We start from the raw sequence: 20,822 nt of genomic DNA on the forward strand, positions 1-20,822 counted from the left end.
TTGGCAAGCCTGATCTGTCAGAGAGCTCTTGTGCCTCCCCAAACTACATGTCCCAGGTTTCTGCAGGATGGAATCATGACAGTTAAAATGCTGTTAAATGTCTTTATTTCTGCAACACTCTGTGTTGTCTGCTAACTGTTGTACAGCTACAATTCATAGCTTCAATCACTGGAAGAGATCACCTGGAGATCACTTTGGATCCTGCCTCAGCCATCCCACCCTGTTCTGCTTCCTCTTCTCTTTGGAGGGAAAGAGAGAGCAGGAACGAGAATTTGTTGCTCCAGAAGTCCTATCTTTCCCCCTTGTCTCCCAAGATCTGCCTGAGATTAAATAGGCCTATTGTGTCGAACCCAGCCAGGTCTCCTTGACGAAACAATGTCATTTGGACACAGTGATCCAATTAGCTGGTTTGCAGTCTCTCACATCCAAAGATAATCTTGTTGACTGTTTGCCTCCCCCAACTTTTCTTATTTTATGGTACCAGGATTTGAAGCAAGATATCAATAGGTGTTGCTTAGGATAGCTATCATTGATGAATGGCTTGGGCACAGATCAGAGCATCTCATTTATAATAATAATAAATAATAATAATAAATAAACTGTTTATTTATATACCGCTTTCCCTCGAGATCAAAGAGGTTCACATCAGGTAAAACTATGACAAACGTCATAATACAGTATAAAAACAGTTAAAACATTCAATTACAATCATAAATATTCAATAAAATTATCTAAAACAAGCCATTAAATGGTCAAAACTATAGGCTATCAAGTATCTTAATCTAATTGGGGAATATTTCTCTAAAAAGAGTCGGGAGGGTATGCTTGCTGGAAGAGATAGGTTTTTAAAGCCTTTTTAAAGGCTTCCAATGTACCACTAGAACGGATCTTTTCCGGGAGAGCGTTCCAAAGAGTAGGCGCTGTCGCTGTGTAAGCTCTGTGGGTTGTTGCCAGTCTCATCTTAAGATGTTCAAGTAGAAGTTGCCCCGTTGTTCTAAGGGTGCGGGGCGGATTATATAGGGAGAGGCGTTCCCTCAAGTAACTCGGGCCCAAGCCATGTAGGGCTTTAAAGGTAATAACCAACACTTTGTATTGGGACCGGAAGGTAATAACCAACACTTTGTATTGGCACGTATCAAGACTCATCCCTCATCTCATCATCTTTTTCCTCCCCCTTGGTAGGGGTTTGGGGTCTTTGAAGGCTTGACTTCCTTGTCGTTGAATAAGCAATGTTTTAGCCCCCCCAGACATCTCCATACAGAGGGCAGGTTTTGGTCGAATAGCTTCTGCTCTTAGTTATTAAGGCTGGTTGGGCAAACAGGGGAAGGAAAAGGTGACAGAGCTTTAGGGAGAGTTCAGAGACACAGCCATGTAAGTCTGTAGAATCAGTATGTAGAGAGTATGTAGCACCTTGGAGACTCATTGAGTGAAAGAAGTTGGCAGACTTCAGTCTACTTCCTCAGATGCATACTGTGGAGTGGAAGACTTCATTCCACTATATGCATCTGAGGAAGAAGACTGAAGTTTAGGAAAGCTCATGCTGCCAACTTCTTTCTTTCAGTTAGTCCCAAAGGTGCTACAAGATCTCTCTACAGACAGAGCTTTAGGGAGTCAGTTCAATTCAGCCTTTAGGGGTGTCATTTGGTTGGTGCGGGGAGTGCGGACTGCACTGGGGGACACCTAAGAGGGGGTTTCATCCACTGCGAGGGTGGAAAGGGGTAACTCATGGATCTGGAGGGTTTTCTAGCTGAATAGGAAAGTGAATTTCCTCCCTTTCACACCTGTTCATCAGCTCTGTCATGCCTGGATGCGCCAGTCCCATTAATTACAACAGCATAGTAAAATGGTGTCCTATAAAATGGCATAATCAAATGTTTATTGGAATTTATGTACATTTGGATTCATAGATAAGGACCCTGTGGATACAGAAGTCCGACTGTACAAGTGAAATCTTCCTCAGTTAAATCCATTGATATAAAATCCATGGTTATGGAGGGCTGACTATCCTAAGTATGCCATTGCAGGCCTGAATAAGGATATGCCCCATAGTTGGCACACTCTTGGCCCAGGAAAATATGAGCTGGGCTGGTAGTCAAATGACTTAAAATACAGTGGAGCTTTGCCTTACGCGGGGGATCTGCGTAAGCTTGAGCCCCATTCAATATAATGGGGCTCGTGCTTGCGGCGGTGCGGTGCGTGTGCGATATAGCTTCCGCGTAAATAGGAAGCCGCGTATGGTGCAACCGTGTATGGCGCACCCGTGTATGGAGCGGGCGCACTGTACTTGTGACTGGACTTTGACTTCTTTCACACCTGAGGGCTGCAAGTTACTTTAGGGAGTTTGGAAGGGGTTATTCCCTGTAACCAATATGGCTGAGGGGTTCAGGTGGGGTCTGTCACTGTGGCCTCCAAAGAGTGCCTGCTATGGTTGCTTCACTCTGCCTAAAGTAGAAGCTTCTAATCTAATTTTATCCCTGCTTTGGGGAATTTTGTGTCCCATGGCTCGGTTCCAGAAGTGTATCTTCAATGTCCACCTTTGATTTGTCCACTCTTCTGCCTTTTGAAGTGGCAAAGGGAGAGACAGCCTTTGTAGCCATGGCATCCTGCATCTCCAGAGGCTCCCCGTTGTCATTTCTGGGGTCATCCTATTGCCACGTGAAGACCTTATTTGCTCAGATTGCTTTCAGTGATGACTTAGGGTGCATCTACACTATAGAAATAATGTAGCATAGGATTAAAACAAGGTGTGCGTATGGACATTGTGCATGTATGTGTGGCAATGGATAGGGCAAAAGACTGCCTTCCATCTGCATCCTATGAGTGCATCCTGTACGGATTGAGTCTCCTTATCTGAAATGCTTGACACCAGAAGCATTTTGGATTTCAGAGTTTTTCAGATTCTGGAATATTTGTATATACATAATGATGCATATTGGAGATGGGACCCAAGTCTGAACACAAAATTCATTTATGCTTCATATACACCTTATACACGTAGCCCGAAGGTAATTTTATACACAACATGTTTAAGAATTTTGTGGATGAAACAAAGTTGGTGTACACCGAATCATCAGAAAGCAAAGGTGTCAATGTCTCAGCCACCTATGTGGACAATTTTGGAATATTTTGGATTTTGGCATAAGGGAATCTCAACCTGTACTCTGAAAAACAGTTTCAAAAAACTTCAAGAGCACGGGGCCTGTATAGAGGAGGAATATAATATTTCTGCATGTTGTAAACATTGGCAACCTGGTCCTAAGGGGTTGCTTCTTGTCCTCTCCCTCGCCACATCTAGCCAGCTGTGAATCCAAGAGGCAGGCATTTCTCTTTCTATTGAGGCAAGTGCAACCTTGACACCCTTGGTGGCTTCCTAAAGTTGGGTCGTCCGATACACAGAGTCTTGGTTGCTACCTAGAAGACCAATATGCAAAGGGATCTTGTAGCACATTTGAGACTAACTGAGCAGTTGTAACAAGGTGTGCCATAAGCTTGCATAGATGTGGTCTCCTTCTTCAGTTGCATGGAGTGAACTTGTGCTCCTTGAAGGTGCTATAAGATCCTTTGCATACTGATATTCCAGAATCAGTATTCCTCCAAAGTTGTGCTTTGGTTCACTTTGGAGATAGGCTGTTTAAATGACACATGCATATTAAGAGGCCAGAAGCTGCGCCAAAGGTGTGCTTTGGTGCAGCTTCTGGCCTCTTAGGACACATGCCTCATTCAAATAGCATACCTCCAATGTGACCTGAAGCAGCTTTATTTAGGCCTGTCTGTTCAGGCCCTATGACTCCTACCCCCTAGAAGACCAAAGTCCCCTTAACACCAAACTAGCTGGCCAGCCTCAGAAAATCAAATGAAACAATGCATGAACGGTGTCTTTCTGAGTGGCAGGGGCTGTAAGCCCGATCAAATCTGCTCCTTTCTCTTTCAGAATTCAACCAGACAGTCCAGGGTTCTGGAAATATGACAGACAAAAGCAGTCAAGATCAGCTGCTGTTTCTCTTTCCAGAGTTCAACCAGCAAAGCCAGGGCATGGGCCAGATAGACGACTCCTGTGCCGAAACGCCCAGCAAGAAGATGCGGCGCAACCGCTTCAAGTGGGGTCCTGCTTCTCAGCAGATATTGTACCAGGCCTACGACCGGCAAAAGAACCCCAGCAAGGAGGAAAGGGAAGCCTTGGTAGAGGAGTGCAACAGGTAAACCCCAACTCCCCATCCTCCAAAACCCTTAAAACGAGAACCAGGGTAAATAAATATATACAGTCAGCCCTCCATATTTGCAGTTTTGACTTTTGCAGGTTTGATTATTCACCGATTTCATTTATACGTTCTCTTTAGGAATCTCTAGGTCCTCTAATGTGACTGTGCTAGATGTTGACCATAGAGTCATGCTGGAGGACCTAGAGATTCCTAGAGAAAACACTCCTCTAGGCATTTCTAGCTTCACCAGTGTGATTTTATGGTCAAATTTCAGTTGATGTTGACCATAGAGTTGCACTGAAAGACTTAGAGATTCCTACAGAAACACTTCTCTAGGCATTTCTAGCTTTTCTACAGCGATTCTATGGTCAACTTTCAGTTGATGTTGACCACAAAGTTGCAATTGAAGGACTTAGAGATTCCTAGAGAAAACACTTCTCTAGGCATTCCTGCATTCTCTAACATTATTCTACGGTCAAATTTCACTTGATGTTGACCACAGAGTTGTGCTTGAAGGACCTAGAGACTCCTAAAGAAAACACTTCTCTAGGCATTTCTAGGTTCTGCATGTGATTCTATGGTCAACTTTTGGTCGATGTTGACCACAGAGTTGCACTGGAGGACCTAGAGGTTCCTAGAGAGGTGTTCTCTCAGGTAAAAACAATCTCAGTAGCTATTGTATTTGTGTTTTTTCCACTTTCACAGGAGTCCTGTGCCAAGAGAATGTGGATGTGTGGACTGTAAATGGGCAACTTCTCTTGCTGAGTCTAATTAAATAGCAGCTTCTTGGCAGATGGCACAGCTTTTGTTGTTTCAAAGCAAACCTCCATTGTGTGCAATGTCTGGCACATTCTGTGTCACAGGGAAGAGAACCTACTTTTCCCAATACCTAGCATAAGTCAACAACAGAGGTTGTAGGAGCAAACCTGTACAATTTGTGACTAAAACTGCTGCCAAGATAAATGAAGCCCACTGGGCATCTAAAATACAGTAGCAAAGAAAGGCACAAATCCTATTCAAAGATATAGCCATGTTAGTCTGTAGAGAGTATGTAGAGAGAACTTACAGCATCTTTGAGACTCACTGAAAGAAAGTCATTGGCAGCAGGAGCTTTCTTAGACTAGAGTCTACTTCCTCAGCAAATTTAAAACCATACAAATTAAGAATAGTACCTAAACATTAAAAAGTATAGCTATAATGAGCTCATAACGGGAGATACAGTCCTGCCGATAACCTGGACCCAAACAGTACAGGGCTTTATAGATCAAAATCATGTTGAATTGTGTCTGGAAATGGACCCTCAGCTAATGGAGCCATTGCAATGAGTGTTGTGTTGACTTCAGTCCCATCCAACAATTGATACTCTTATTGAAACTATCTAGTATGCTTCCAGACAGTCTCTCAACCAGTCGAAGTGAAGGTGTACAGTGCCTGAAATTACTTTGGCATGGAAACGCATGAACGCATGCAACCCTACCCCTTCAAGCATCTTTCCTCATCTCTGACAGTAAAGATTCTCCAATAGTAAATAGTACAATCAGAACAAATTAAATCTCCAACAATAAAAGAATACAGTAGGGACATATTAAATAACTATGGATTTCATGTCCATTTATGCCACACCAAATCTGCTGCCGCCTCACTCTGTCGAATGTTAGAAACACAGTTCAGTAAGGCTGCATCCGCACTGCAGAAATAATCCGGTTGGGCACCACTTTAACCGCAATGGCCCAAGGTTATGGGATTATGGGAATTATGGTTCGTTGTGGCACCAGAGGTCTCTGATGGAGAAAGCTAAATGTCTCACAAAACGACTAATCTCAGAATCCCATGCAGTTAAAGTGGTGTCAACCTGGATTACTTTTTTGCAGTGCAGATGCAGCCTTAAGTCTCTAGTGAAAAATCTGCAAGCCACCTTGGGCCCATTCCTAAGAGAAAGGCGGCATACAAATGAAATGGAATATATAAATGGCCATGCCCAGTATCTAAAAAGAATATTTGCTTCCCCAAACGAGTTATTACCCCATTTCTTCATCATTTTCTTCCACAGTTGACTGTGAGTTGACCATAGAATCCGCTGGAGAACCTAAAAAAATGCCTAGAGAAGTGTTTTATCAGAATTTCATCATAGTTAATCAGGCAATGCTCACGGACCCTTCTTCTCTCTTTGCAAGCTGCATGCGCATGGAGTCAAAAGAGGTAGCCATTGTTCTTGCATTCCCCAAGAACAATAAGACTGTGTATCTACAATAGTGTTTCAGATCTCTCCCTGATAGATATTCATTAGGAGTATAGCACCTTCCACTTTAATGTGCACAACTATCTCTGGTCTCAGATACAATCCTCCCATTGATGTATTTATTTAAAACATTTCTACACTACCTCTTCAAGCAGAGGGACCTGATGCATTTGGTAGACTTTAAGTCTATGAAAGCTCCTGCTGCCAATTTCTTTCTTTCAGTTCATCTCAAAGGTGCTATAAGATCTCTCTACATACTGATTCTAGAGACTAACACGGCTATATCTTTGAATTCCACCATCATTACGCTGCTTATTTCAACCTTCTGAATGTGTCCTTTTCATTTTTATTTTTCCTCCTAGGGCAGAATGCCTCCAGCGAGGTGTGTCCCCTTCGAAAGCGCATGGCTTGGGTTCAAATTTGGTGACGGAAGTCCGCGTCTACAACTGGTTTGCAAACCGGAGGAAAGAGGAGGCCTTTCGCCAAAAGTTGGCCATGGACGCCTACAACACAGGCCAGCCTCACACCATGAACCTTTTGCTCTCTCACGGCTCTCCTCACCATGCCCAAACCAGCTCTTCCCCGCCAAGCAAAATGCCAGGTAAGCTAAGTCTGAGATCAGTTGTTTTCCAAAGAAATGAACAGAAATGTGTGTGTTTGTATGCCAGCTACAGGTTGAGTCTCCCTTATCTGGAAATCCAAAATACCCCCAAATCCAAAATACCCCCAAATCCAAAATACTCCCAAATCCAAACTACTCCCAAATCCAAAACTGTCCACATGTGTGGCTGAGATAGTAACACCTTTCATATCTAATGCTTCACAAATTTTGTTTCATGTGTACATGAAACATAAATTAATTTCATGTTTAGGTTTGGGTCCCGTCCCCAAGATATCGCATTATCTATATGCAAATATTCAAAAACAATTTTAAAATCCCAAATCGAAGCATTTCAGATAAAGGAGACTCAACCTGTCGTGTGATGAACACTTGATTTATAAGTGGGGTCTGCAGCAAAATGTTGCAGCTTGGAGTGCGGCTGCTGTAGTTTACTTGCTTTCCTTCTTTTCACTGCGATTCAGTTCCCATCGCCAGAAAATGTTCCATGTTCAGTATTCATCAGTGCTTGGAAGTAAAGATTTACTTGCAACACATTTCCAATGAATGGAGGGAGGGTGTGACAAGGACATGGCAGAGTGACATTTCAAAAGTAACATAATGGGTAGAATTCAGGCGACACACTACAATTAACAAAACAGTAATACCTTTATTGGACTAACCAAAATGTACAAAAATATGTTGCAAGCTTTCGAAGCTCCACTGGCTTCTTCATCAGGCAATGTAATGGCCATGAAGAAGGTAAGGCATTAGAGAAATAAGCTACTCAGAGCTGTCAATTTCTGTCTGCAATCTCATGTCACTGCTACACAACCGTGGAAAAAAGTGAAACCTTTACCATGGAGTACCAAAATGATTTTAATCAAAGAGTGGGAACTACATTGCTAGAATGTGTTTCAGAGAAGGAAACTCAACATGCCCCACTGAAACAGAGATTGGAAAAAGACAAGAGTGTAGGAGAGAGTTGGCGTTTAATCTGGGGGTGGGGAGAGACTGAATGAGCGAGTGGTAGTGCTGTGGAGCAAGGCGCATTGTTGGGGAAAACAATCCCCATTGTTCCCGTACCTGTAATCTACACACCAAAGTCAGTGAGCTCAAGAGGCAAACAACCGAAATCAGCTCTGTGACAAGCGCTCCGGTCACTGTAGGGTCACTAGTGCTTTTCTTTGGGGGGGATCTCACTGCTGGTGCCTTAAACAATTGAGCATCCTCTCCCTCTCCCCACCCTCCATTCCTTTTAAAGGATGGAGGTGAAGGGACCTCTGGTGCCCTCCTAGCCTATTTGGGAATAAGAGGCCCACACCTGGCAAATTCCAAGGCCGACGGAGGAATCCGCTTTTACAAATGGTGGAAAGAGTCCAGGTAGAATCTGGGCTGGATCTTTGTTGCGAATGCATCCGATTAACGTGAAATCGAAGGCTTTCATGGCCGGCATCCATAGATTTTTTTGCGGGATTTTCGTGCTATGTGGCCATGTTTTAGAAGAGAATTCTCTGAAGATGCCAGCCACGGATGCTGAAGAAACATCAGGAATAAACTCTTCTAGAACATGGCTACATAGCCCAAAAACACCCACAAAAAACTATGCATCCAATTAAGTTTTATCTGATTCACCCAAGATAATCGATCTCAAGTCTTTTCCCGATGTTGGGTTTTTTAGCACGACTGTGCATATGCTCTCACTTATGCATTCTGGGTTTGTTGGAACCACCTTGATGCACATCTCTGCATGTTTCATGGCACACATGTGCTAGCACTTGAATGAAGACAGAGTCGACGATGCAAATGTATTCCAGACACATTAAAGACATGCATTACAGTCAATTCCTCTTTAACTGCCACAGCTCCTTCCTACAGAATCCTGAGAGTTATAGTTTGGCAATGGCCCCAGCACTCTTTGACCGAGAAAGCTAAAGATGATAAATCCCAGGATCCCATAGGATGGCGCTACAAGCACTTAAAGTGGTGTGAAGTCAAAGGCTTTCATGGCCGGTTTTTTGTGGGTTTTTCAGGCTATATGGCCATGTTCTGGAAGAGTTTGTATCTGACATTTCACCAGCATCTGTGGCTGGCATCTTCGGAGATGAAAACCACCACTTCAAGTGGTGTCAAACTGCATTATTTCTACAGCGTAGATGCACCCTACATCAGCCTGTCCTCTTATCAGTTTAAGGGCCAGGAAAGTTAAAAGAGAGGGAGGTATAATGGTTCAAAGTTCAAAATAGATTTCAGTCCCTGCAGAGCAGGGAGCCGCAAAATTGTACAGAGGAATGCTGCCTTTTAATCTACACAAGCTTACTTGGAAATAGGTTCCCCAGAGATAAGAGGGACTTTCTCCCAGGACTGCAGCCTTGGTGTTTCTGTGCCTGCTTTTATACAAACGCTGAGATGCAACCCTTTAGTAAAGTTGTCCCTCCATATCCACAGATTTTTTATTCATGGATTCAAGCATGTACAGATTAAAAATATTCTACAAAATCTAAATTCCATTTAGATTTTGCCATTTTATATGAGACACTATTTTACGATGCCACTGTATTTAATGAGATTTGAGCATCCACAGATTTGGGTATCCACAGAGGGTCCTATAACCAAACCTAATAGACATCAAGGACCCTCTGTATTAGGCAACTTCTGATGCTCTTCTTTCAAGATCACTCCAAATCTGGGATAAAGAAATGAATCACGAAGAGTTATGTGCCTAGCACTCCAGAGATGAACAAAGCATCGTCAAAGGAGAAAAGCAGAAACGAGTTAAAGACCTATTGTTAGCTTTAACTGGAGTAGGCCCATTGAATCAAGTGTTGATGTACCATTCAACAGTTTTGTTTTAGATGGAATTTCCCAACAAGGCCAATGAGTCTTAGTGCACAAGTGGGCAGAAATCCGTCAGATCTAGTGACAGATCCCTGGGAGCTTTGTGGTGGATCGTTAGCAAGCGTTTTAAACTCCCCATAATAGGAATTAAAAACTTATTTTCCTTTGCTTAGGTAGACTGTTGAAAAAGAAAGAAGCTTGTAATGTGGAATGAGGACAGTTAGGTCCTTTCTGATATGGACTGCGTCTTCCCTATCCAAAATGCTTGGGACCAGAAGTATCTGGGATTTCAGAGTTTTTTGGATTTTGGAATATTTGTACCAACATAATGAGATATCTTGGAGAGAGAAAACAAGTCTAAACATGACATTTATTTACGCCTTGTGCATTACACCTAATGTAGCATGGCAGTTAAAATGGTGTCAGACTGCTTGAATTCTGCAATGTAGATACACTCTCAGTGATATCTGCCACCTGGCTTCAACTAGGGCAGTTCGAGAACCAGAAAGCAGATCCTGAGAGCCAACATGGCATTGCATTTTGGGTGTTGGACTATGACTCTGGAGACCAGGATACGAATCCTGGCTTGGCCATGGAAACCGACAGTGGGCACATCACACTGTCTCAGTCTCCGAGAATGGCAATGGGAACCCCCTCTGAAGAAATGTGCCAAGAAAACCTTAGGGTTGCCATAAGTCGAAAACGACTTGAAGGCACACAACAACAACAGACCCCGTAATCTGCAGGATTGAAACCAAACTCCGAATGCCCCTTTGAAGCCACTCTCGGTGCCCACTCCTGCCCCCTCGGTGACCACGGGGTGACCCTTGCGGAGGAATGCCCCATTCATTCCTGGTGATGGTGACAGAGTAGGGAGCCGGCCTTTCTGTTGGAGCCTGATTGCTTACAAGATGCCCTGCAAGCACATTGTCAGCAAAATCAGCTGTTTTCTGTGTTTCCCCCACCCCAACTTTACAATAATACGCCAGCATGGAGTCTGGGGGTTGTCATGGCATTGTTTTTTTCGTTATGCATGCTTAATTGACAATTAAAGTTTGGCCTTTGAACTGTCCTGGGCCCCTTTGATGTATCCTCTGCATCCCCCCCACCACCACCAGTGTCTATCCAGTTCCCCTATCATGACATTCTTTTGTTTTTCTCTATTAAGGGCAGCTAGGATTGTTCAAACCAGAGTCCATTTTATTTAAGGAGGATGGGAAGGCCATTGAGATGGGACCCTTTTCTCTCCCTTCCCCAATCCCTTCCTTTTAATGCTGGCATTTGGATCAGCAGGAGATGTGGCCCTTCGCTTGCAGGCCTTGGAGGGCTCAGATGTTACTCTGCAAAAGAGAGGACTCTGTTGAAGAAACCTTGCAAAGAGATAGGGAAAAGGTATTATGTCATTTCTAGGTACTGGAAGCTGTCTCTAGGAGTCATGCCTATCAGTTTAGCTCAGTATTCGCCTTCCCCTTCTATAGACAAGACAGAACTAAACTGATAGCTATGACTTCTAAAGACAGCTTCTGGCATAATTCAGTTCAATTCATTTATTACAGCTAATAGCCAGCATAAGGCATAATAGTTTCTCCCAATTCCTTTGCAAGATTTCTTCACTCTATAAGTTGCAGGGTGCATCCACATGGTAGAAATAATGGAGTTTGTCATGACTTTAGCTATCGTGGCTCCATCCGACAGACTCCTGGGATTTGTGGTTTTGTGAGGCACCAGTAAGTTTTGGCAGCAAAGATGAAAGACTGGGTAAAACTACAAATCCTGGGATTCCACAGTTAAAGCAGTGTCAAGCTGTATGGATTCTGCAGTGTATTTTCTTGGCTTTTTACCAGGACCTGTCTATTCTTCCTATGAAATGAACTGATCGTTTCGTTTCGCCACTCTCAAAACACCAACCAAAGTTCCTATAGAGAAGCATATTTGAGGACAAAGGACATTATAGGGTTGCCTTAGGGCAGAGGTTCCAAAACTCTGGTCCTCCAGGTGTTTTGGAGTTCAGTTCCCATAAGGCCCAGCCACCTTGGCTAATTGTCAGGAATGATGGGAGCTGAAGTCCAAAACATCTGGAGGAACAAAGTTTGGGAATCACTGCTTTAGGGTCACCATAAGTCGGAAACACCTTGGAGGGACACGGCAATAACAACAACAACATATAAATGTATTGATTTTACGATACAATGGCATACTGTATTTGCATTTCATGAACAATGGACGTTTAACCAAATCTTTTAAAAATGGGTTTTTAAGGCAGTGTTATTGTTTTTGAAAAGCATGTGGAAATAGGATGGACCGAATTCATGAACCAACAGCTCAGATGCTCTTATAGGCAAGATGTGGATTGATCCATCTGAAATGCATTGATTTGTCTGAAACATGGATAGATCCATCTGAAACATGCATTGTTTCATCTAAAACATGGATAGCTCCATCTAAAACATGGATAGCTTCATCTGAAACATGAATTGATCTATCTGAAACATGCTTTGATTCATCTAAAAGATGGATAGCTCCATCTGAAACATTCATTGATTCATCTAAAAGATGGATAGCTCCATCTGAAACATGCATTGATTCATCTAAAACATGGATTGATTCATGTAGCTCCATCTGAAACATGGATAGCTCTATCTGAAACATGAACTGATTCATCTAAAACATGGATAGCTGCATCTAAAAGGTGGATAGCTCCATCTGAAACATGCATTGATTCATATAAAACATGGATAGCTCCATCTAAAAGGTGGATAGCTCCATCTGAAACATGCATTGATTCATCTAAAACATGAATAGCTCCATCTGAAACATGGATAGAACCATCCAAAACATGCATTGATTCATCTAAAGCATGGATAGCTCCATCTAAAGCATGGATCCCTCCATCTGAAATATGCTTTGATTCATCTGAAACTTTTAGCAAACTAGAAAAGACCCTTGATCTGGTCCAGGAGGCCTCTTCTTAAATTCCTTATCAGGTTTGTTTCAAGGATGCATCGTAGAATCCTCTGCAGGAGGCTGGGTTTTTGTGTCACATACACAAGGGGTCCCTTGACAATAAATTCACATGCCCGGCATCCCCTCGGTGCTAAAAGTCTGGAAACCAGTGCCGTAAACCTTTTCATTGGCAGTTTAACCTTCCAGTTTTAATATACCCACCTGCACCATGCAAGCAGGAGGTGGCATGAGGAGGGTCAAAGAGGCAGCTCCCAGCTGTTTCCACTGACCCCATTGATGGCTCTGCCTGCTGGGATTTGAACTGTCCTTGCACCGTTTTTGTGAGGCTGTCTGGAGCCCTAAATTCTTTTCTTAAGGGCTTAATAGCATGCCTCAGACTGCGTTTCTGCTGCCCCTTTGCTTGCGGCTACCAAATACTATAGCCTCTCCTATGAGCTCTGCAATGGCAGCACCATAATCAGACTTCAGATGAGATCCGTTGGGCATGGGTCCAAAATCCACTGCAGAAATAATCCAGTTTGAAACCACGTTAACTGCTTTGGTTCAGTGCTAGAGAATCCTGGGAATTGTCGCTTAGTGTGGCTCCAGAGCTCTCACAAAACTACAGCTCACAGAATTCCTTAGCATTGAGCCAGGCAGTTAAAGCAGCTTCAAACTGGATTATTTCTGCAGTGTGTTTTGTACCACGGTTTCACTGAACAAGCATTTACTACCAGTTGAGTCTCTCTTATCTGAAACCCTAGGGACTAGGAGTGTTTTGGATTCTGGATTTTTAAAGGATTTTGGAATGCTTGCATATACATATTGAGATATCTTGGATATGGGACCCCAGTCTAAACATGAAATTATAGCAATAGTAATACACTCGTCCCTCCACATTGGCTGGGGTTAGGGGCATAGGACCCCCCTGAATGTGGGGAAAACCGCAAATGACAAAAACATTATGTTTTTACCTGAGCGAACACTCTGGAATCTCTAGGTCCTCCAGTGCAATTTTGTGGTCAACATCTACCAGACATTGGCCATAGAATTGCACTACAAATGCCTAGTGGAGTGTCTTTTCTAGGAATCTCTAGGTCCTTCAGTGCGACTTTTGGTTAAAGTTGACCATAGAGTTGCGCTGGAGGACCTAGCTATCCCTAGAGAGAACACATTAATAAAATCCGTGAACAATCAAATCTGCAAAAGTCAAAGCCGCAAAGGTGGAGGGACAAGTGTAGGACGTTTACTTATAACACTCTTTTCACCAAAGGGCGGAACATCAGGCGTATATAACACTGTAAAATGCCAAAATGCTAAAATAATATACCAATAGAGTAAAAACATAATCCTCATCAGTAACTACCCATGTTGGCCACTTTAGGCAGACTCAGCAACTTAAACCAGTGGATTTCATAGCATGGAGGTAATTTTATACATAATATTTTAAATAATTTTCATAGAATGGTAGAGTTGGAAGAGACCCCCAAGGGCCATCCAGTCCAACCCCATTCTGCCATGCAGGAACTCTCAGTCAAAGCATCCCCATTGACAGATGGCCATCCAGCCTCTGCTTAAAGACCTCCAAGGAAGGAGACTCCACATCTCTCCGAGGAAGGAGTGTGTTCCACTGTCAAACAGCCCTTACTGTCAGGACGCTCCTCCTAATGTTTAAGTGGAAATGGAGCATGTGAAGTTAAGACTATATGAAGAGCAGAACTTGGAAGTAAACTGCAAGTTGGGCATCCACTTGCAATGACTTATTTATTTCTGGCAATGAAGAGGGTATAACAAGAATGCATTTCATAAGCAGTGTAACCAGGGAAAGAGGCTCTACTTTGCCACATTTTTAGTTACTTGTTAAAAGTTATATTTTTCAAGGCTGTTTTGGAAATTGGCAGCATGAGCTTTGGTAGACTAAAGTCTAATTCTTCAGATGCATTTGGCCAAAGGAGGTTTGTCATTGCCTTCCCCTGAGGCTGAGAGCAAGTGACTTTCCCAAAGTCACCCAATGGGTTCCTATGGCCGAGGTTTTATTAGCTCTACACATTTGGTGGCTCTACTGAAAAAGGCATGACAATTTATACAGAGAGTGTCGAGACCCCGGAGTCCAAGGCCTGATTCCCACTACCTTTTAAACTGGATCGCAAATCGGTTTGAACCAGTTCAAATGACTTTAATCAGTTCTCTGAAGCGATTCGGAGAGGGGAGGGGGACACATGCCATACCCATTTAACCCGCGTCTTTTTGACGCCCATGTTTTCCAACTCTTTTTGGATAAATCAATTGTCTGCAAGTGTGAACCAGATGTGGATTGGAATCGATTTAAATTTGCCCTTCGGCTGGCTGGAGCGGGTCAATTTTGAACCGATTCATTCGTGAATGTGAACCACAAGTGGATTATTTTACAGGGTAAAAATGCGATCGGGGCAAATGTAGTGGGAACCACGCTCTGTTGTTGAATCGATCCATTGATTCAGATCACAAACCGCTTTTTTTGTAAGTGGGAATGAGGCCCAAGAGAAGGGTTTCAAGGTGAGAAGGAGATGTTTCCTGACACATCTGAACCTTGGCATCTCTCTTCCCACTGATCCAAGCAGTGGTACCCACCAAAGTAAACCAAACCAGAGACAGCTTGTCCTATCTTATCGCAGCCAGGGAACACGCGAGAGTTACAACACAGGCCTCGTCTTTACAATCTCCCTGCCTTTGTGTACCTTACATTTTCGGATTGTTCCAAGAAAGTTGTTTGGCGGTGGCGGAGAGGTGGAGGCTTGCGAAGGTCTGGTGTGTGACAACATTTGCTGCAATCGTCCTCTTTCATAACACCAAAACAGGCCGGAGTTTAATGCCGAAAGGGACAAGGCCAATCCAGCCTTGGCTTTTTACGCCTTCTTGCTCACGATGGTGTTATTTCAGCCCAAGATGTTGTTTAGGAACCCTTTCTGGTTTTATTGGGGATAATTAGAGCTTTATGGCAGCCTCCGAATGGACAGAGGAGGAGCAGTCCCAATAAACTGGTTTATAATGGACATAAAGCATTCGTGTTATGGCCCAGGGAGATTTTAACACTTTCGGGCATCTTTTGAATGGCAACCTGCTCTCCGTTTCCGCACCCGGATCAAACCCATTTACTCACAGAGATTGGAGTGTAAAAGAAGCAGATATTGTGAAGTCGGAGACTTTCATGGCCAGAATCCATAGTTTTTTATGGGTTTTTGGGCAATGCGGCCATGTTCTGGAAGAGTTTATTCCTGACGTTTCGCCAGCATCTGTGGCTGGCACAGAGCCCGAAGAACCCACAAAAAGCTAAGGCAGATATTTCTTTGCTTTTGTGGGGTCTAAAGCAGTTTTTTGTCAAAGGCAGACCAGTTAGTAATTTGAAGGTGAATGATTTTGAAGTCATTTTCATTTCATTTGTTACGTCAAATAGCCAGCATATGATTTTGAGGCGGTAGTTTTTCTTGAGATGCGTGGTTTTCAAACCCAGAATAAGATCTTCCAGCACAAGAAAGGAGTGGAAGATGAAACAGTCAATACTGTACAGTGAGCTCTAGGTATCTTCTGGGGTTTGGATCACAGAATCATAGAATCATAACAGTTTATCAAACGAAGGAGATCGGGAGTTTATCCCATGAATATCCCAGATAAATTGCGTAATTACACGAAACAATTTCACACGACGTCACACAAAACCCGCCATTAAAGTGGTCACAACAAAGCACTAACACACCTCTTTTCACTTTTGGGATTTCAATGACAATGCATTTCCGATATCACTTTATTTCTGCAGTTACTTGTGATAATCATTTGAGCAATTACTTGCCATTTTCGCTTTATTTGCGGGATGCTTTAAATGTGCTTTAATCTCTCTTTAATGCAGAAATTAGCCCCAGTGTTATAAACTCCATAGAGTTGGAAGGGACCCCAAGAAGGGTCATCCAGTCCAACCCCATTCTGCCATGCAGGAACTCTCAATCAAAGCATCCCTGACAGACGACCATCCAGCCTTTGTTTAAAGACCTCCAAAGGAGACTTTTGGTTCCAGGACTCTCTGTGAATGCCAAAATCCATAGAGGCTCAAGTCCAAAGTTACAATACAATTCCATATCCAGGGGGGATACGTTCCTGACGTACTGTGGAAATGTGTGTGTGAGTGAGAAAGAGTATTTTCTTTCCTTTTTTAACCTGTTATTCTGGTCTTGATATGTTTATTTCTCATCAAGCAAAAGTCCTCCCACTCAAAGTGGCTTGGAGACAGATTTGAAACATGCCTGACTCTAAGGCTACGGATGAGACAGTCCAGTTGCAGTTAAAACAAAGAAGTTTTTTCTGGTTATAAAACTCGGTACCAGATTAAAAACTGTTCTCCCCAGAAGATCAGAGGACATGATAAGGAAAGTGTATTTGCTCTTTCCCCCTGCTCTGCTGCTTAACAAATAATAAATCCATTTGGCCAGAAGGGACTCCATCAAGTGGAGCCACAAGGCTGTGGTTAGGAATTTTAGGGTTAATGGTATGTTACATTCATGGGAAAGATGTAGATGTCCAAATATTGGACTTTAGCTCCTATCAGCCCAAGCCAATATAACTAGTGATGTTGGGATTTGCAGTCCAGTATCAGCTTGAGGGTCAGACATCTGCCATCCCTTTTGCTATATATCACAGAGTGCATACTGATAATTTAATATACAGTTGGTCCTCCACATTTATGGATTTGACTTTTGCAGATTTGATTATTTGCAGTTTTGATTAATATGTTCTGTCAAGGAATCTCTGGATCCTCCAGCACAACGCTGCAGACGTTGACCATAGAGAACCTAGATGTTACTAGAGAAACCACTTCTTTAGGCATTTGTAAGCCCTCCAGCATGATTCTATGATTAATCTCTGGCAGATGTTGACCATAGAGTTATATTGGAGGACCTGGTATTCTCTTAGTTTTCCCCACATTCACGGGGGTCCTTCACCCATAAACCCAACAAATGTGGATGGACCATTGTATTCTTGTTGTTGTTTCTTCATGTCATTTTTGACTTATGGCAACCCTAAGGTGAACCTGTCATGGGTTTCATAGAATCATAGAATCATAGAACCGTAGAGTTGGAAGAGACCACTAGGGCCATCCAGTCCAACCCCCTGCCATGCAGGAAATCCAAATCAAAGCATCCCTGACAGATGGCCATCCAGCCTCTGCTTAAAGACCTCCAAGGAAGGAGACTCTATCACCCTCTGAGGTTTCTTGCTATTAATGTAATATATCATATATACTCGACTATAAGTTGACCTCATATATAAGTCGAGGGCAGATTTTGGGGCCAAAATCGTGGACTTTGATAAGACCCATGGATAAGTCGAGAGTAAAAGTTAGGAGCATTTAATGAAGGATGTAAAGGACGAAGAAAGGAAAACAATGCCAAAGAACTTACAAAATTCCAGCAGACATAACTATTTGTGTTCATACTAAAGGCTGGATGGATCAAAGACCAGAAGAGGGTCAGTGCTTCCAGGGCAGATTAAACTCTTGCTTTTCACCATATATATATACATAGAGGACAAAGCAGAGGAGAGTGAGAGGATGAGAAAGAAACTGGGACATTTTAAAAGCAGCAAAAAAGTGAGATGGAGGATTAATCAGGACTGTCCCTTCCAAATCAGGACAGTTGCAGAGTGTCTATTATTGGCATTGAAGATAATTTTAATGTGCAGTTTGAGTTCAAAGATATAGGCGTATTAGTCTGTTGAATCAGTATGTGGAGAGATCTTGTAGCACCTTTGAGACTCACTGAAAAAAGAAGTTGGCAGCATGAGCTTTCCTAGACTTAAGTCTACTTCCTTAGATGTTTTTATGGTTTGAGTGTTAGACTAAGACGCTGGAGACCAGGGTTCGTTTCCTAGCTTGGCCATGAAACCCATTGGATGATGTTGGGCAAGTCACTTGCTCTCAGCCTCAAGGGAAGGCAGTACAAACCTTCATCTGTCAGGGGTGCTTTGATTGAGAGTTCCTGCATGGCAGGAGGTTGGACTGGATGGTCCTTGTGTTCTCGTCCAACTCTATGATTCTATGATCCTCTGAACAAATCCGACTAGGAAAACCCCATTATAGGGTCACCATAGCATCTCCATAAGTTGGAAACGACTTGAGGACACACAACACAAACACACAATATTACATTAATAAAATAACATTAATGGATCATACCATAAAGCTCTAATCACCTTCCATTAGGGGTATTTTTTTTTTCCTCACTGAGATAACATTCCTTTTAACCACTCCTTTGAAAACTACAGAATCCGTGTGAATTGTGCGGGGAAGAGGAGGAAGGAAAAAATAATAATGATGAAAGCATCGGTTTTATTTTTGTTTCTGCCAAAGGAAAAACAACCCCCGGCCCTCCCGCGCCAGCTCCCTTTGTTCCTAGTATCTCCTTGCCCATTGTTCAAACAATCTTTCAGGTTTTCTGATCTGTCCCGAGTCTGGGCACCCTTTGCATGAGGTTAGGAATACAGTCCAAGAATGTGGGTGACAGCCCTTCGAGTTGAGCAATGTTTACCCTGTTCGTGTCGGGGACGTCTGCTTGCGCTGGCAAAGGTCCCTCTGACAAAGAGCATTCTTCCAGTATCAGGGATGGGAAAAGAGAGGGAGGCAAAGGCATCTTGAGAAGAAGGCCTCCTGCCACTGTGGAACGGCTAGCGTCGGGTTTGTACGCATGCAACCAGGGGCATCACTATGGGAGTGCGGGGTATGGGCCGCACTAGGGTCGCCATGGGTCGAGATCGACTCGAGGGTGGATAACAACAACGCAACAAGGTGACTCCGAATGGGGTGACACCACTGGTCCCCAAATATCCGCCTTTGGACAGAAACAGGGGTTCACCAGCTTCCCTTTAAAATGCTGGAGCTCAGCGGGAGAGATGGTGCAAGCAGGGCAAGATGTAGGAGAAGCCTCCGTTTTTAAAATTTTAAATCAAATTCATTTAAAAATATGTATGACAGTCAGCCCTTCATATGTCCAGATTCTTTATCCACGGATTTAAGCATCTACAGCATGGAAATATTCCCCAAAGATATACATTCCAGAAAGCCAGCCTTGATCTTGTTGTTCTGTATAAGGGACACATTTCACTATGCCGCTGTATATAATAGGATAGTTTTTAATGTCTAAAATATTCTGTTGTTGCAATGACAAATAATTCCCTTACATCAAAATAAGAAGTGTATAAACAGGGCAGTACACTGTGCCAAAATGCAAAATACACGCATTTGGATGTTTTGGTACTTTCTATTTTTATTGCATTTTGGAAGTATATATCCTCCTTGTCTTTAATGCATTTTGGCACAGTGTATTGCCCTGTATATACACTGTTTTTTCGGAGGAGGTTTGCCATGGCCTTCTCCTGAGGCTGAGAGAGTGTGACTTGTCCAAAGTCACTTAATAGGTTTCATGGCCAAGCGTTGAACAAAGACTTTGGAGACCAAGGTTTGAATCCTGGCTCGGCCTTGTAGACCCACTGGGTGACCTTGGGCAAGTCACACTCTCTCAGCCTCAGAGGATGGCAATGGCAAACCGTCTCTGAAGAAAGTTGCCAAGATATGCCCTTAAGGTAGCCCTAAGTCAACAATGACTTGAAGACATACAACAACAATAAGCTTTCCCCCTTCTTCCTCAGTGTACTTCCATTGCCAACTGAGTTCAAAGTACAGAAGTAGTTTACTCTCAGTTAACATGGAAGAAGGACCAAATCTTGCTCTTCCCAGTAAGTTCAGGCAAAAGCAAACTGCTGCAGCCTCTCCTAGCTTGTGTGTTCCCCATTCGGCCATCTTGACCACACTCTAATGTTACTTGGTTGTCCGCGTCCCAGTTTCCATGTGTCCAAAGGTTGGTGGCATTCCTCTCTTTAAGTTTTCATCTCAAATGCCCACCTTGTTGAATTGCAAACAGTCATGACAAGAAAGTTTACACTTGCAGTGAACTAAAACGACGATGAAATCTCTTCTGCAAGA

General features: G+C 43.1%; 1 protein-coding gene across 1 annotated transcript in view; it reads left to right on the forward strand.

The window, feature by feature from the left end:
• The window catches only part of LOC121916922 (hepatocyte nuclear factor 1-beta-like), a 59,033-nt gene that overhangs the window by 22,355 nt on the left and 15,856 nt on the right, over positions 1–20,822 (forward strand). The window contains 2 exon segments of the mRNA XM_042442483.1: positions 3,932–4,196; positions 6,801–7,039. Of these exon segments, the coding sequence (XP_042298417.1) occupies positions 3,932–4,196; positions 6,801–7,039 (504 nt within the window).

Source organism: Sceloporus undulatus, chromosome 11 (assembly GCF_019175285.1).
Source record: "Sceloporus undulatus isolate JIND9_A2432 ecotype Alabama chromosome 11, SceUnd_v1.1, whole genome shotgun sequence".
NCBI classification, from domain to species: Eukaryota; Metazoa; Chordata; class Lepidosauria; order Squamata; family Phrynosomatidae; genus Sceloporus; species Sceloporus undulatus.